At 48.6% G+C, this 15315-nt stretch overlaps 2 protein-coding genes across 3 annotated transcripts; one reads left to right on the top strand and one right to left on the bottom strand.

Moving 5' to 3' along the window:
• Positions 1-326: 326 nt before the first annotated feature.
• NIFK (nucleolar protein interacting with the FHA domain of MKI67) lies at positions 327-5909 on the bottom strand. Its single transcript, XM_062005071.1, has 6 exons — positions 5744-5909; positions 5542-5667; positions 4502-4610; positions 3387-3598; positions 1954-2034; positions 327-902 (listed from the first exon to the last, which is right to left on the bottom strand). Exons 1-6 carry the CDS (start codon positions 5879-5881, stop codon positions 726-728), a joined length of 843 nt encoding a protein of 280 aa, XP_061861055.1. The 5' UTR covers positions 5882-5909; the 3' UTR covers positions 327-725.
• A 107-nt stretch (positions 5910-6016) lies between these two features.
• Positions 6017-14988, top strand: TSN (translin). 2 transcript variants are annotated; one of them, XM_062004846.1, is made up of 6 exons: positions 6017-6334; positions 6402-6495; positions 10848-10944; positions 11938-12053; positions 12741-12820; positions 13514-14988. In XM_062004846.1, the coding sequence occupies exons 1-6, from the start codon at positions 6269-6271 to the stop codon at positions 13748-13750; spliced, it is 690 nt and encodes a 229-aa protein (XP_061860830.1). In that variant the 5' UTR covers positions 6017-6268; the 3' UTR covers positions 13751-14988. The 2 variants fall into 2 exon arrangements, with proteins under 2 accessions (XP_061860830.1, XP_061860829.1); XM_062004845.1 differs by lacking the exons at positions 6017-6334; positions 6402-6495 and adding an exon at positions 8479-8970.
• The last annotated feature ends 327 nt before the right edge of the window (positions 14989-15315 follow it).

The raw sequence follows: 15315 nt of genomic DNA, 5'->3' as shown, positions 1-15315 counted from the left end.
GCTGCTCTACATAAGCTAGTCATCACCATTTGCCCTTTCCGCAGTTCAGCAAGATATCCCTCTAAAAGCAGCTATGCTTTTGAGCTTCCCAGACACTGCTGAAAGCAGGCCTGAAAGATACTGGTTTGCTCAGGCAGCATGGTATTCTGCCTCTGCCCTGGACAATACAGGCAGATCTTGACTGCTCACAAACAGGAAATTAAATCCAAGGTATGTCTTCCTTGGGGAAGAAAAAAATCCCACACCTTCTACTTGTCTAACTGTGAGAACTCACATGGAGCAGATGTTCAGTTAAAAAGAGGAACTATTACAAAGAGCCAGCAGAGTTGAAAAATGGTTATTTTTTTTATAACCCAGCATTAATTGTAAAGGTAAGACACAGTCCACATCAGGAAGTTCTGAATGGACAGCCTCACATTTCCTTTCAAAACAGTGAGCACTACAGACAAGACACAGAACTGACTGAGGGTTCTGGCAGAGCTGTAGGCGTGTCACAGCATGGGCACTTGTGAGCACAAAGTTAAGAATATCTGCAAAGGCAGAGAAGACTGTAGGTCCCCTGATGGCTGAACAGGATGGGGAATGATTTGTGACTAGATTCCTTGTCTAGAAAAGACTGAAACAGTCTATTTAAGACAAACTCAGTCAGGGCAGCAGAATCACTAGAAGCTCCACCTTGCCAATTTTTTGAACTGAGGAAAAATATGGCTACAGCCATCAACATTTTAAGTCTGTTTCTTCAGGTTTGGTCGTCTCCTTGGCCGTTTCTTTGGTCTCTGCAGAGCATTCTTAGCAGTGGCAGGGGGCAGTCGGAGAGTGATTTCATTGTCCTCTGCATCATCATCTGCCTGAGCAGCTTTCCGGCGCTCGAGCACTGTTGGAGTACAGACTGGAGTAGGATCCTGAAGAGATCAGAAAAATATGATTCATTGCAAAGTATCTGCCAGAAACAGTTGTTGCTGCCTCTGTGCTACCACAGGACACCTCTGTCCAGCTCTCCTTCAGAACTTCCATATGTTAGGGAACTCTTCTAATATGTCATTATGCATATTCACTTTCTGTTCATTTCCCGACTCAAAGTACTACGAAAGCTCATAGGAGTAGGGAGGGGAGTAGTGTATTTCAGACTGGCATACAGAAATGTTGCATCCAAGCCCACAGTGGAGCTTAAACATTCCAATGTTATTACCTCAGTGACTTCTCAGAACTCAGCTGACTGAACATACGAGCTATCCTGCCTTCCTCACAGCCATCCCTCTCCCAGTTACCACAGATAAATCCAGTAACATTAAGAAAAATCAAAATGAAACTCAAAACAGCAATGAAACAAAACAGATATGAGCCTCCCTTTCATCCTACTACTATTTTTAGCTGGCACTAGTTTTCAAAATACTGGAATAGCATGCCTGGAGAGGAGGAGAGAGGAAGGAACAGGATCCTGCCTAAATGGAGACAGAGGGTACTAGACTGTATCAACAGTTCAATTTCCTGTTAGTCCACACAGGCTGGTACTACAATGTAGCACAGAGCAAGAGAAGGATGCCAGCAAAGAGATCATTTCCTGGGGCTTGGAAGCATGGGTGTAGGTGGTGTAGAGGTGACTGGCCCCAGCACCCTGCCTCAAGGCTCTGCTCAAAAGCAGAAGCGAACAGCAGACACCTCACTGCCTGGACACGCCTAAGGACAAGCACAGCTCCACAGAACATGCTGAGCAGAAGTCTGTGCTGCCAAACACTCAGAGAAGAAAGAACTGAGACAATCCAACCAGCCCCCACCATTCAGGAGTGTTAATACATCTCAAAGGAGCTACTTTTGGTACAAAAATTCCCCAAGCAAACACCATCCAGGTTTTGAGGAGCTGAAAACAAGAAAGCAGTTGCAGACTTGAAACATCTGTCCCAGTGTGAGCATTGAAGCATGGTGCTGGGCAGCGCAAGGACTGTTTGGTCTTACCTGGCTGTTCAAAGAAGCATTCAGTTTTGACTCCTTGGATGTTTGAACTCCTTTTCTCTTCACAGAAAGCTCCTGTGCAGCCTAGGAAGCAAGACAGATCAGGAGGATCACTACAAACTTCCTTGTGTGAAGACAAAGTCACTTAAAAATCCATAGGTTTCTTTGCTTCCCAACTACAAAATCTTTGCTACAGCAATTAGGTTTGAATGATGTGACTTACAGTACCACAGGGGTGACTTGGCTTGAATGAAACCACCCAAAGCAACATAAGAAAAGATGCTATTGTGCATTTCAAAAAAATACCATCTTGGACAGCACTGCTTAAAACTCAAGTACTTTACCCAAACACTCTGCAAATCAGCAATAGGTTTAACACAGGCAGGGTCTGCAGATGGAAGCTCCAGACTTGGGACCTGGTTCGGAGTCCTAATTGATAATAAACTAACGATGAGCCAGCAATGTGCCCTCGTGGCCAAGAAGGCCAATGGCATTCTGAGGTGTATTAAGAAAAGTATGGCCAGCAGGTCAAGGGAGGTTCTGTTCCCCCTCTACTCCAGCATGGTGAGGACTCATCTGGAGTACTGTTTCCAGTTCTGGGCTCCCCAGCTCAAGAGGGACAGGGAACTGCTGGAGAGTCCAGCACAGGGCCACCAAGATGATCAGGGGACTGGAGCATCTTCCTTACGAGGAAAGGCTGTGGGAACTGGGATTGTTTAGTCTGGAGGAGACTGAGGGGAGACCTCATTAATACTTACAAGTATTTAAAAGGTAGGTGTCAAGAGAATGGGGAGACATTTTTTTTTCTGTTGTCTCTAGTGACAGAACAAGGGGTAATGGGATGAAGCTGGAACACAAAAAGTTCCACTTAACAATAAGGAAAAACTTTGTTGCTGTTCAGGAGAGGGAGTCAGGCTGCCCAGGGAGCATGTAGAGTCTCCTCTGGAGGTTTTCCAAACCTGCCCAGACACGTTCCTGTGTGATCTGACTAAGGTGAACCTGCTTTAGCTGGGGTTTGGACTGGATGATCTCTAAAGGTCCCCTTTATTCCCAACCATTCAGTGATTCCATGACCTGCCTTCAAACACCCACCCTGTCAAAGCCCCCCACAGGGCTTGGGCAAAGGCCTCATCACTCCTCTGTGATCTGCAGACAAATCTTAACACCACAGCACATCCAACAGTTTAATCTAACAGAAGAAAAGGAATATCTTCCCTTTGCTTTTACTCATTTGTTTCTATAAAAGCAAACCCATACATATAGTACAACCCTGCAGCAGTACTATACTAATTTCCAGGAGCTTCAATACAGTCCTTAATGCAAGTACTCCAGCTGTTCTACCAGTTCCACACAAAACACACGATTTTCTCACATTTAGCACAACCTTAGGAACATGTTTTGCATAAACCATTCATGAAAACAATGACAAAACTTACAAATCCTGGGAAATCATAGTCGAGTCCTTTCTCAGCCAACCTCTTCCGTAACAGCCTCTCCTTTCGCAGCAGCCGCTTCGTCATCTTCGCCTTCTGGACGAGGGAACGGACTCTATTGTACCGCCTGACCGCCGGCTGAGAAGGCTTCAGAAAGATCTTGTTACTGTTTTTGAAAAGGTTTTCATGGGCCTTTTCAGGAGGTATGAACTGACCTGGATCATAAACATAAGACACCAAGTTAGAGCAGCACCTCTTCTTACTCAATGTACTGACATGGCATCAGTCGCTTCTCACTGTGACACTATGCTTATGAACACAGAAGGTGGAAAGTAACTAACACTCATCAGCAAGAGAACTGACTGGATGGATGAATGGATGGAAAGATGGAAGAAAATAATACCCCAGGGTTGGTCTGTTCTCCCTTGTAACAAGCAATACAACAAGAGGAAATGGCCTCAAGTTGCACCAGGGGAGGTTCAGGCTGGATCTGAGGAGGAATTTCTCTCCTGCAAGGGTTGTCAGGTGGATGTGGCACTTAGGGAAATGGTCTAGTGGTTGACAGGGCTGGGACAAAGGCTGGACTCGATGAGCTTAAAGGTCTCTTGCAGCTGAAATGATTCTGTGATTCTATACTTGTTCAGTTTCACTCAGAAAAGTCAGAGAAACATGTCTTTTAAGAAAAAAAAACTCATAATGTTTTACAAAGCCAATGTTACCATCACCTGTCTGAGAAATTCAATAATTTCATTACTCCTTTAATGAAAAAAGCCCCCTATGTCTAATCATACAGACAGCAGCCTCAACAGTTACACATGGCAAAGAATTGCTGCATTAAAGAAACTGTCTCCACAAGAAAGCCCACTGCTCCAAGGTTTCCTGTTACACAGTTACACCAAGACCGTCACCAGGAAAACACAGCAGTGACCAAAAGGCTGCTGAGGATGCTCTTTACACATGACGAAAAGGAAGAAAAGCTCAGTCCCACTGAAAATCTTTTCAGGACAAAACTTCATAAAATCCCTTTAGATTTTCCAAACAATCAAAAAAAAGCCCCACACAAATAACCATCAGTTTCCTCTGCACATTTGAGGACTTACATTTCTGCTTATACTTACACTTTAGCAGTCTTTCAGAAAACAAGTAGTTGTTCATTGTGTCTGCAACAATCTTAGCCACGTCATCGCACTCAAACTCTATAAATGCATAGCCTTTGCTAGCTCCAGTCTGCAGGCAACAACAGAAAGAAATCTGAAAGGACTCTTCCATATCTGAAGAACTCAAATTATTTTATGCTTCCAAAGTCATAGCTCATTTTCAGCTAAACATAAACAATTTCATACAGCTCAGTGAAGTCATGGAAATCACATTTAGTCCTAAATTGGTATGATATCACTCATAACTATTTATTTGCACAGGAAACAAACTGCTCACCAACACCTATTTGTTAGAAAAAATGCTCCTCTGCATTACATACAGCAACATTATTCTGTGATGATAAAGCCAAAAACGAGAAGTAGTTAAATTTATTGAGCACAAAGCAACAAGAAAGTTAAAACAGAGCCCTTTATATGACATTTCCAGTTCTACCTTGAATTAGTGCACCCTGACAACAATTCTCATTTAAGTATATTTACTTATAAGAAAAAAAAAGGAGCTACACCAACTGTTGCTGAAACTGCTTATTTGCTATCATAGAGTAGTCTGAATTGGTGCGGAGCTTTAAAGATCAACCAGCCCAATCCCAGAAACAACACCACCTAAACTATCAGCCCGATATGTGTTTTAGAAAGGCCACTTTTAGGACAAGGCATTGAGCACGGTGCCCCCCTCTGCCCACTCATGAAACTGCATTACAGTTTTCCACGTGGTGCGCAACGAAGGCGGAGCACCAGGTGAAGGGCAACGACGCGCGGAGCTGCTGAAGACACTTCAGAAAGGAGTCAACTCTGTGCATTCACCAAATCGGCAGCCTGCGCGAAGAAGAAACCTCAGCGGCTCAAAGCAAATGCGCGGGCCGCGCTGAGGCGGTCGGTTGGGATGGCGCTGCAGGGGCTCAGGCGCTTCCCGAACAGCACCGGGAGAGTTCGGGAGCGCCCGAGTCTCTCGGCGAGGGCCGGAGAGCGAGCGGCGGGGCCGGGCCGGCGCGGGGCCTTACCTTCTTACTCCTGGACAGCCGGAGCCGCGTCACCTTCCCAAACTGCTCGAAATACTCGTGGAGCTGCGGCTCGGAGAGTCCCCGCGGGAGGTGCCCGACGTACACCGCGCCCGGCGTCAGCTCCTCCTGCGGGGCACAAGGGAGACGCGTTAGGCCCGGCCCGGCCCGGCCTCCCCCCGCCCCGCGGCAGCGCCCCGCTCACCTTGGGCGCCCGGTTCTTGCGGACCCGCTGAACCTTCTGTTGTAACTCACGCTGCAGCCGCGGCTCCAAGGCCAGGAACGACCCCGGTGCCGGTGCGGACGCAGGCGCAGCCACCTCGGCCTCAGCCGCCGCCGCCATGCTGCGCTCGCGGCCGGAAGCGCGTCACCGCCCTCACGCGCGGCAGTGCGGGCGCGCATGCGCGGAGCGGCCGGTCGCTGTCTCCCGGCAACAGCGCGTGGCGCCGCCCGGCCCCTCCCCACCGCGCGGCGGCTCGCGGCGGCGCCTGGCGCTCTCGGCACCGCCTGGCGCGGCCTCCCTGGGCTCAGCCCCGCCGCACCGGGGGCAGGGGTCCCGAAACACGGGCGCGTCCCCGGGGCGAGCGGCTCCCGGCCAGCACTCGCCCTTTCGACAACCTTCCGGCTCCTCCGGCTGCTCAGGCAGCGCGCGGGGCAGCCCGGCGCGCCGGCGGCACAGAAGGCCCCCTGTGCGCGCGGGAGGCCGCAGGGACGGGAGGCGGCGGACGCCATGTCGGTGAGCGACATGTTCATCGCGCTGCAGAGCGTCCTCACCGCCGACCAGGACATCCGCGAGGTGGGCGCGGGCGCGGGGCCGGGGCGGGGCCGCGCGGGGCTCGGCTGACGGCAGCCTGTGTCCGCAGGAGATCCGGAAGGTGGTGCAGGCGCTGGAGCAGACGGCGCGGGAGATCCTGACGCTGGTGCAGGGGGTGCACCAGGGAGGCGGCGTCCAGCACAGTGAGTCCCGCCGCGGCTCGGCGCTGCTCCTCCCTCCGCGCAGCGGGGAGACCCGGGCGCAGCGTGGGGAGGAGCGGAAGCACCCTTGCGAATGCGGGTCCCACTGCCGCGGGCGCCCCTTTTCCAGGGTCCAGCCGCGCGTAGGCGTTCGCGGGCCGTCCTGCGCGGGCTTCCGACGGGCTGCGGGGAGAGCGAGGCCGCGGTGGGAGGTTTCAAGACACACGAACCATCCTCAGGAAGCGCCATTCTTTCCCTTGCTCTCCTCCCTAGCTTGGTGTTTCCCTGCCCGTGTGCAGAACACTGTGTTTTTTGCAGGCGTGCAGTTTCTGGGGTGTTGAATGGGTTCATGGGTTTCCCCCTAAGTGACATGCACGTAGGTTTTTATATTTGCTAATTTTACTATTAGCTGTTGTGGGCCTGTATCTGTATCCCTTCCCTCACCTTTTCACCACACCCTCCAAAAAGCTGTCATCTGAAGGCTCTGTGGGTGTGTAGGATGGTTTGGGAAGGGAGGGTCATTAGCCAGGTTTGTACAAGACTGACTCTGTGTGTGTGTGTGTGTGTGTATAAAATATGAATAATGTTGCAAAATACAAAGGGAATTTGCAGAGTCAGATAAAGAAGGGAGCCATGCTTGTTGTGTGAGTGGCAGAAGGAATTTTCTGCTGTTTTTGAGGTTATGGATTGTAGGTAGCTTGGTTCTTCCTTTCAGTCCACGTTTATTTGAGGTGTTAGAATGCTTGCGAGCCAACCCATTTCCTCCAGGGCATCAGAACAGCACTACAGACCTCGATGTCAAATGTTTTCCTTCTGCTCCTCCATCTCCATTTTTCATCTTACTGCTGAAACTACTGGAATAAGCATGTTTTTCCTTTAAATATGTGACTTCAAAGCTATTTTTTTCTCAAGTTGATGAGTGACTCCTGAGAACAACCCAGCATTCAGACTTTCCTGGAAACTCTTGAGAGAAATTTAGAAAAGGGAGACATCCATCAGGCCACATTCTGAAGGTAGACAGAAGAAGGAACTTCACGAGGTGCTGGTTGTCACCAGCATGCTGGTGCTGGAGGCTTGGAGCATGTGTGACATCTGAAGTTTGACCTCTACTGGCAAATGCAGCTTTCACCTCCTTGGGAAATCCTGCAATGCTAGAAACTGGAACTACCAATTGGTTAATTTACACAAGGAAAGGCTCCTTTGTCTAGGCTGAGTGATCCTGTGGATGCTTGAGAGTTGCTTTGTGTCGCTATCAACTTCAGGGGTTGCTTTCCAGCATTTAATACTAGAGATGTGTGTCTGGCTCAGTGTATTTTCACTTGATTTTTAATGCTGGGGGAGAGCTGGCCCAGGATCTTGCAGTCTGAGAAGACATTTGGAATGGTTAAAGTAAGAAACCCAACTAATGAAGCAAAATACAACCCCATCAAAAACCACACAAAACACTTGGCTTGTAACAGCAAAGATAAGGAACACATGCACAATGGGTGAAGAGTTAACTCATGATGATAGACCTGCCAGTTTGTCAGCATTGACAAGCATAATAAAGACAGCCAATAAACATTTAGATTCATAGTGGTTCACAGCAGAATAACATAGCTGCAGTTAACAGAAGGATTGTTGAGGGCATAAACAGCACTTGTCAGGTGTCCCGTGTTTAGACTACAGCTTGGTTTGATGATGGCTGTGGTTCTGCAGTGTAGTGCATGGCCAGGGCTGTTACTGCAGCTACTGCAGCATCTTGCCATTGGAGTCAGTACCACGTTTGTGCTAAGAAATGAGAATCATTCTTCATTAGTAGATTAAAAAGGGATAAACATTGAGTCCTTGTAACTATAAAAGAGAGGATTATTCATTGAAACGAGGTTCTGGCTAGATTTTGTAGCATCGAGATTTTGTACCCTTAGGTTTATTTATTCCAAGATGTAAGAAAAACTATTATCAGTGTTAATAAAATGTGTCAAGTGGTAATAACCTGTATACATTAATAACTAATGAATGAAAAAGAAAAAGTACTGTTACTACAACTTCAGAATGACAGAGTAATTAATGAGGCATGGTGACTGCAGCTGTATTGCAGTGGGTGGTTGGAGCTGGTGCTTGTTGTGCCCTGTCCCTTGGGCCAGTGGAAGCTGGAAGTGACTTTCTCCCACAGCCTGTTGGTTGGTCCTTTGTGATTGTTCTCGCATCATTAACTAAGGTAAAGTGATGAAAACTGAAGGAGACAACAGAGTTTTCTGGGTACTTAAAATACCTCTTGGTGAAACCTGTTTTCATGGAGGTTTTTCATCTCTCTTAGTATGGGGCAGCCACCTACCCCCAGACACCAGCTGTGCCATGCTGCTGGCTGCTTTGGGTCTCTCTGCACCAAACATGAGGCTGTGTTCAGCATGGCATCACCACTTGCAGTTGTAGCCTTTACTCAGCTATGGGGAAGGGAAGCCAGCAGAGCCTCAGGCCAGCAGTCTCCAGAACGAGGTGAGAGGGTCTTTCTGAGCTCCCTCTACTCCCTCTCCAAAATGAAATGTGAGAACTGCTCAGAAAGCTGTTCTGGGCAGTGTGTGCTGCAGCCTGCTGTTAGCTGAACTGACTCTGAGTGACAGGGTGGGTCTGCAGAGGCTGAAAGTTGGCTTGGTGTGGCTTTGCTCGTGACCCGGGTCGTCGTAAGTTTAGCAAAACATCAGTGGTGATATCCAAGGATGCACAAGGACAGGTTGAAGCCTGTCTGAAACCTGTACTGTAAAGATTGTTTAGTTTTGTCACAGGTTCCTTTGGCAGAAGCCAAAATGCAAATTTATTCCTTCCTCTGTCACCAGCTGCCACATGATGGCTCAGGGCTGAGGCAGAGACATGCTTTGGGAGCTGTGTTCAGAGGGCAGCTGTCAGTGAGCTTCCCCCATCTCCTCCTTCTGGCTGTCACACAGAGCACTTTCACCTTCTGCTTCCCAAAGCTTTTCTAAGTGCCCCCTCCCCCAGCCTTTTTAACAAAAATGATGTTTTATGAATTGAAAGATGTTTTTTAAATGCACTTTAGTGACTCCTGGTAGGGCTTGTTTGATAGAAATCATTCCTCACAGCTTTTAGGTTTAGCTTCTGTGGGTCTTGTTAAAACACTCTTAGCTTCCATACATCAAGACGCAGGAGAGCCTGGCAGGTTGATCTTCTGCCTTCCTGGGGTTGGGACCAGGATTTCTGAGAGGCTGCAGGTGAGAAGTACTGGCCTGATTGGTTCTGTTGGGCCCCGGTGCTGTGGGTGCTGTGTGGCTGTACCTCGTGGGAGGTAGCACTGGGTGTATGTAAAGAAGAGACCATTTCCCTGCAGAGGTGCGACATACGTTGGACAGGCTGAAACTCAGTTTCTTCAAATACCTCACTTGAAAGCAGCAAATGTAGTTTCCTGCAGGGATGTTGCACTTCATCTAACTCTGATCCATTAAAAAAACTGTAAGCTTTTTCAAGTTGGGAAAGAAAAGTTGCGTTTCCTTTGATCATACGAGTGGTTTGGCAGCACTGCTTGGTGTGTGTGCTCTCTTTGGGGCCAGCTGCTGTGTGCAGGGCTCTTCTGGGGCTCAACATCTGGTTGTTGCTTTTTCATCTAAACCACTGCATTAGGACAGGCTCCAGAACATCTTGTTTCTCTCTTTATAACACCCACACACAGCCCCACTGGCCACTGCTTTCTCTTACTCTATCTGCACGATGAAAACTGAACACATTCTGTTACAGCCCACAACTGATCTCCCCAGTATCTGTTGCCATAGTCTTGGACATTTACAGACCCTCAAACAAAAGTGCTCTTCTGCTCCCTCAGATGAGGTCTTTCACTCATCAACACCTTTTCAGCTTCTCTCCATCTGTACTTGGCCCCTCTCCTTCAGCACTGTGTCGCCTGCTCCTCTGCTGCCAGACTCCTTTGCACGTTGGTTTGTTCCACAGACTGTGGCCTCTGTGTTCCTCCACTCCTGCCTCCATCCATTTGTATCCTCTGTCGCCTTTTGCCCTGGAGACTCTGTGACCTTTCCAGCATTTTCTCCTGTCATTGCCCATTACAGAAGGGGTTCTTCATCCATGACATACGTTCTATAGCCACAGTCATCACTTGTGAATAGCCATGATTTGTAAATAACAGCGGGGCATCTGGCTCAAGTCCAAAACCAAGGACTAGAGCAGGTTAGACAGCCCAAAACTGGGGAGTTATTTCTCCTCTGCCTTTGCCTCATGGAGTATTTCTGGGATCCATTTGAGCATCAGTAGGCTGTCTCGGACAACAAAGGAGCGTAAACAGCTCTGTCCACACTAGGAAACTCAACCCTGTTCTCTGACAAGTACTGAACGTTGCACCATTTCCTTTTCAGTACCAAAGAAATGTCAGAAGGCTCGTGAACACTTTGGCACAGTGAGAACACAGATGGAATCTCTGAAGACCAAGTTTCCCGCTGACCAATATTACAGGTGGGCAGGGAGCTGCAGGGCTGGATTGGGCATCAAGGCTGGAGAGGAAGGATTTAAAGGCATTGATGTCCTGTTGGAGCTGCCCTTGTTTCTGGAAGCAGAGCGTTTGCTGCCCCATTAATTTCAGTGAAGTTGTTAGGTTTGGGGTGTTTCTGAGAAGGGAGATTTACATCTGTCATGAAATGGCTGTTTGATACTGCAGATACTAAATGCAGTTGTGACCTGGGTTCTGTTGCTGCCAGAAGGGGACAGTGTCTAGCAAGAGCTGCTGGAGAGAGTTCAGCGCAGGGCCACAAAGATGATTAAAGGAGTGGAGCATCTCCCTTACAATGAAAGGCTGAGGGAGCTGGGGCTCTTTAGCTTGGAGGAGACTGAGGGGTGACCTCATTCATGTTTACAAATACATAAAGGGCAGGTGTCAGGAGGATGGAGCCAGGCTGTTCTCAGTGATGTCCAATGATAGGACAAGGAGCAATGAGTATGAGAGGTTTCAAAGAAACACTAGGAATAATTTCTTCCCTGTGAGAGTGAGGGAGCACTGGCACAGGCTGCCCAGAGAGTCTCCTTCTCTGGAGACATTCAAAACCCATGTGGACGAGTTCCTGTGTGACCTACTCTAGGTGGTCCTGCTCTGGCAGAGGGGTTGGACTGGATGATATTTTGATGTCCCTTCCAGCCCTTGAGATTCTGTGATTCTGTGAATCTCATCAGCTCAGACCTGCTGAGGGAAGGTGGGAGGGGGAGTCCGGGCTGTCTTGTGAGCACAACATCCCTGAAAGGCTCCATGCTGGGTGCAGGAGCATGTGAGGTGCCCAGCGCGGTGTCCTGGAGCACCACACTGATCACTTCAAGCTGGCACTGTTTTCATAAGCCAAAAATGCACACTGCTGTGTGTAATGGTGGAACAAGGAACATGTAAATAATGTATGCTTGATGCCTCACTCTCCAGTAATAGATGTCACTTATACCTTGGCTTGGTGTTTGCTTCAACAGGTTTCACGAGCACTGGCGGTTTGTGCTCCAGCGCTTGGTGTTTCTGGCAGCCTTTGTTGTCTACTTGGAGTCTGAAACATTAGTGACCCGAGAAGCTGTTGCAGAAATACTTGGGAGTAAGTTAATGTTGTGACTGAAGAGAAAAAACTTGTGATGTTTTTAGACATTGTAACTGTCAGAGATACAGTGGAACAGCAGAACTTCATTTCTTCCCAAGTAATAGGTTCCAAAATTGATCTGGTATTTGATTTCCTTATATAAACAACAAATTCTTTTAGAGAGTAGAAGTTGTCAAACCCAATACAAAGAATTGATTGATGAGTTCTTCATCAATGAAGACTATTCAGGCAAATTGTGTAAATCTACCAAGAGAATAACACAAAGCTGAGAGCTTATTTTTCTAAACTTTTTGCTTTGGGTGTTTAAAAAGTGTAGGAAAGAGACTAAATTTGTGTGATGTAAGAGAACTGTGTCCTGGAGCAAAGGATTTGAAAAACAATCGGGGAGATATCTTTCTAGGAACCAGCTACAGCCCCCTCTCCTGTGTGCTGGTGTAAACTCAGCTTCCTCTGGGTCGCTTCCAACCTGTTGCACATGCAGTGGAGGATGTCCGAGATGCTAAATCAAAACGCTGCCCAGGGCCAGTAATTACATCACGTCCAGGAAAAGGCTGAGTTCTGTTCTGGAATAATATTTCATGAATGTTAATATTTGGGATTAACTCCAGTAACCAGAGGCAGTGACAGCTCACTGCTTTTGCTCCTGTTCAGTACCACCTGACCCTTGCTCTGTTTCCACCTTAGTTGAAGCTGACCGAGAGCGGGGTTTTCACCTGGACATTGAAGACTACCTTTCTGGTGTACTAACCCTTGCCAGCGAGCTGGTAAGGAGGAGCTTCCTGCATATACTTGGATTGAAACTGACCTTAAGAAAAGTACTAATGTGTTTCTAGCTTTCCTGTGCTGTTCCTGGAAGTTATGATACACTGCTGTTTAGCCTAGAAAAGAGGACTACAGGGGGACCTCATTAACGCTTTACAAGTACCTAAAGGGTGGGTGTCAGGTGGATGTGGGGACACTTTTTTTCTGTTGTCTCCAGTGACAGGACAAAGGGTAACTGGCACAAGCTGGTACACAGAAAGTTCCACTTAAACACAAGGAGAAACTTCTTTGCTGTTGAGGTGAGGGAGCGCTGGCACAGGCTGCCCAGGGAGGATGTGGAGGCTCCTTCTCTGGAAGCTTCCAAACCTGCCTGGACACGATCCTGTGTGACCTGATCGAGGGGAACCTACTTTATCAGGGGGTTGGACTGGATGATCTCTAGAGGTCCCTTCCAACCCTGACTATTCTGTGAACACCTTGATCCAACCCTCTCTCAGGCCGCCCCTGTGTACGCCCCAGTTGTTTAAATCTTAAGCTGTCAGTGGGGAACTAGTCACTTGATTGAAAATCGAGGATTAAGGTAGACACCAGTACAAATAATGTGACTGCCTGGCACAAGAAGGGACGGGGAATAGCGGGGTGCTGTGGGTGGCTGGGTTCCCGTGCTGAGGCTGTCCCGTGTGCCCGCTCTGCAGGCCAGGCTGGCGGTCAACAGCGTGACGGCCGGCGACTACTCGCGCCCGCTGCGCATCGCGGCCTTCATCAGCGAGCTGGACTCCGGCTTCCGCCTCCTCAACCTGAAGAACGACTCCCTGAGGAAACGCTACGACGGCCTCAAGTACGATGTCAAGAAAATCGAGGAGGTGGTGTACGACTTGTCCATCCGAGGACTCACGAAGGAGGCGCCGGTTGGTGTGGGCGGAGAGAAATGAAGGGAGCTCGTTGTGCCGGCGTCACATACCTCAGATGGTTGCCAATTCTGGAAGCGTGCTAGCAAAGCCTTCCTACAGTAGTTTAGAAGAACTGCGGCTCAGAGCTGCTCTCTATTTTCTTACAAAAGGCGTAGTCCGGGTGTTAGGTCTCCAAACGTTTTGCCGAGGCGTGTCCGGGCTGGGGCAGGAGGGTGGCTGTGCCGGCCGCAGCTGCGCTGGGTGCGGGCGGGCGCTGCCGGGCCCGGGCTCCGTGCTCCACTCGCTCCAGCCGCAGCTCTGCGCACGCTCGGCAGCGCCGGTGGCAGCGCGGCCGCCGCTCAGCTGGCAGCAAACAGCCTGGGAGGACACGGTCGGGGTTTTAAAACGCTCATTTCTTTTTTCGCCGTCGGTGACTGGAGGAGATCTGCATAACTTTGTTAACCAGATCTTTTACAATGGCTTCTGTTAATGTGTTCCCTTAACTGAGAAATTAGTCAAAATCTTCCTGAGACTGTCTCCTTTGGAGCTGGTGCGTTGCACCCGGGCACCTCTCTCTTTTCCTCTCTCCCTCCCTCTCTCTCGTTTTTATCTTTCTCCATTTTGTTGCCAAGGAGAGCATGGCTTTCTCAGACAGCTGCTCCCACTGGCTGGCATTTGTCTTACTGACATGAGTAAATGTTGAGTTTCAATATGATCATTTGCCTTCAGAACTCGCTGTGACCAATGTTTTTGTTTTGTTAGTTACCAACGTTTCTGAATGGGGAGATGTGAGCTGATATACTGCAGGTAACCTCTGAGCTTCGACAACCTGTACCTGTGTCCTGGGATTAAAAAACAACACCACACAAAAACTACAGTTTGTGTAGTGAAATGTTCATATCTTCAGAAAAGGCGAAGTTGCTAGTTTCAGATCTTACAGTTGCATGTAAGATGTTTGCAAACACCAACAGCTTCTTTGCTTTGTGCAAACAGACAGACTCCTGCCTCCCAGTCTGTTCGTTCCCTTGTCCTAAATGAATTGGAGTTCTGCCATTGTTCTGCTTCTGGTGGTGCAGGAAGGTTCAGGAGAGAAATGAACTTCTTTAGGAGGAGGAATATTTCCAGAGGATGAGCTTGAACAGTCCAGTTGATGTGAGGTTTGTTAGTTTAATTTTGTGAGCAAAGAGTTACCGCTGTTTCAGTTAGGGTTTGGTTTTTATTGGAAGAAAATGGTTATTTTGGCCAATAAAAGTTGTTCTTTGATTTTGGCCATTTGGTAACTCTGCCCATTGTCTGATGGTCTGTTCATTGCAACCCTTCCTGGGAGCCTGCTCTGGAATATCATTGTTGAAGTGCAGCCTTCAGCTGTAGGTGGCCAAGAGCAGAGCTGCTGCCTGTGGCTGTGCTGTCGGATGGTGTGCTCAGACCCAGCGGTGCAGGGAGCCCAGGTCAAGCTGCAGGCAGATTTCATAGGCTTTTAAAAAGATGTTGTGACCAGTTCCACCAAGTGAAACAGCAGAGATATGGAGATTACCAGTCCAACATGTGGCAAGGTTCATCTGCAGAGCATCTTGTGATCTTTCACGTTTGTCCTTGCCCCTTGTATC

Source organism: Colius striatus, chromosome 11 (assembly GCF_028858725.1).
Source record: "Colius striatus isolate bColStr4 chromosome 11, bColStr4.1.hap1, whole genome shotgun sequence".
In the NCBI taxonomy this organism is placed as follows: domain Eukaryota; kingdom Metazoa; phylum Chordata; class Aves; order Coliiformes; family Coliidae; genus Colius; species Colius striatus.
Note: the sequence above shows the minus strand (reverse complement) of the source record. Positions and strands in the feature narration are given on the sequence as shown.